The sequence below is a fragment of the Otolemur garnettii genome, unplaced genomic scaffold, assembly GCF_000181295.1.
Source record: "Otolemur garnettii isolate 467f Iridium unplaced genomic scaffold, OtoGar3 scaffold00169, whole genome shotgun sequence".
Lineage (NCBI taxonomy): Eukaryota > Metazoa > Chordata > Mammalia > Primates > Galagidae > Otolemur > Otolemur garnettii.
In genome coordinates this window covers 108,073-110,100 of record NW_003852564.1, presented here as the reverse complement: position 1 = coordinate 110,100, position 2,028 = coordinate 108,073, and the positions used below count along the sequence as shown (strand labels likewise).

General features: G+C 54.6%; 1 protein-coding gene across 1 annotated transcript in view; it reads left to right on the top strand.

Annotated features, from left to right (window-relative positions):
* Positions 1 to 916: 916 nt before the first annotated feature.
* The window catches only part of NOCT (nocturnin), a 23,271-nt gene continuing 22,159 nt past the window's right edge, over positions 917 to 2,028 (top strand). Inside the window, exon 1 of the mRNA XM_003800148.3 lies at positions 917 to 1,286. Within this exon, the coding sequence (XP_003800196.1) occupies positions 1,106 to 1,286 (181 nt within the window). The 5' untranslated portion in view covers positions 917 to 1,105. The remainder of the gene's footprint in view (positions 1,287 to 2,028) is intronic.

Genomic DNA, 2,028 nt, shown 5'->3' with positions numbered 1-2,028 from the left:
CTCCGACCCTTGTGGCATCATGTGGCGCTGATCTAAATCTACCTTGTAGAACTTTTTTTTTCTTTTCTTTTTTTTTTTTCAGAGACAGAGTCTCACTTTATTGTCCTTGGTAGAGTCCTGTAGCGTCACAGCTCACAGCAACCTCCAACTCCTGGGTTTAGGCGATTCTCTTGCCTCAGCCTCTGGGATTACAGGCGCCCGCCACAGCGCCCGGCTACTTTTTTTGGTTGCGGTTTGGCCGGGGTCGGGTTTGAACCCGTCACCCTCGGTATATGGGGCCGGCGCCCTACTCACTGAGCCACAGGCACCGCCCATACCTCGTATGAACTTTAAGATCTGATTTCTCTTTCCACCTTCTGCTCCCTTTGCCTGAGTATATAACAGGGAGGTTGTTTGAATCATCATTGCCCTCGCACACCGTGGGAGCTTTATCGTGCTTGATCTTGTTTAACGCGACACCCACCGCCAAAGGGTCCGAGGCAGACGGCCTTTGCTGTCTTCACACATACACGTGCACGTACACGCGGATGCCGTCTTCCACTCGGACACACACGTGTCGCCTGGGCCACAGCCCTGGAAGTGTCTTGGGATTCCCAGCCTGTGGGTGCGTCCATTCCAGCCAGGGGAAGGGGATGCTTATTTCTTTAAAACCGCTTTAACGGATATGTGTTACTTTAGATCTCCTGCGGCCTCCACGCCATCTAACGATCTACATCTTCCTTCCTTTGAAGATAAGATCGCCCGGGTGTAGGAAGCCTGGCCTGGCCTGGCCTCGCCGGGCCTGGCCCCGCGGGTCTCCCCCCTTCCGCTGGCGCTTGGTAGCGCCCGCTTTGTCAGCGCCGCCCTCGCCGGTTGCCCCCAGCCCTCGCCGGCCGGCTGCCGACAGTACGGCCGCCGTCGCCGCAGCTGCCGCGCGCCTGCTTCTTTCTCGCGGGCTCCGCTGCCCAGGACTTGCTCCAGGACCTAGGCGGGGTGAGACGAGGCCTCGGAGCATCTGCTCGGGCGGCCCCGACAGTCTGCTGGGCTCGCTGGCCTCGGCCCCAGCCAGGCTCCGCTTCTCGGCGCGCGAGGGGCCGCGGCGGTTGTGCCGGCGGCGGCGCCCGGCATGTATCAGAGCCCGCGGCGGCTCTGCTCCGCCCTGCTGCAGAGGGACGCGCCCGGCCTGCGCCGCCTGCCCACCCCGGGGCTGCGCCGCCAGTCGTCCCCGCCGGCGGCTGCCCCCCGGCCCGCGTCCCCCCGGCTCCTGGCGGCGGCCTCGGGCGCTGTGAGATCGTGTTCCAGAACAGGTGAGTGCGCAGCAGTTTCGGCGGAAAAGCTGGAGGCGGCGGGGAATGAATGAGAAGCCTTGTGGGGTCTGGCCTGGAAGCGGGTCTTCTCCCTTCCCTCAGCGACACTCTTTAACCTTTTTCTCTCTCTTTCCCCTACCTTGCCCGGGGCTGGCACCAAGTCTGGTAAGAACTGGCACAGTGTGTTCCCGCTTGTTCCTCCTTTGGATGCTGGTGCGTTCTTTCTCCCTGTTGACCTAAGTTAAAATTTCTCTTTTCATGTCCACAAAATATTGGAAATTTTATGGAAAAAAATCTAGATGTCAGACCTAGATATTCTGAATTTTTTTTAAAGTCATGTTAAATAGTGGCATAGAGTGACGTGGTTTACATTTGTTTGTGTGGTGGTGTTTTGTTTTGGGTTTTTTTTAGCCTTCCACTCTCTAAGACTTAGGGTCGACTATGTCCTGTATACCTGGATTAAGATCTTACAAAAGTGACACCTTCCTTTCACTAAGAGCTGTTTTTATACATTATCTTACACTACTGGATTTCCTTTCCTTGTAACCTGGGTTTCTGTTTGGGGGTACATTACCATGGCCACAAATTACATATAAATTATACTTTTAAAATTGAGAAATGTAGTTTTCGTTTCAAAACTGTCAACTAGTTCATAACATTTTTAAAGAGTATTTTGGTTGTGCTCAAGTTACGTTATTTCTATTAAGATATACTATATATATTGGCTCGGCGCCTATAGCTC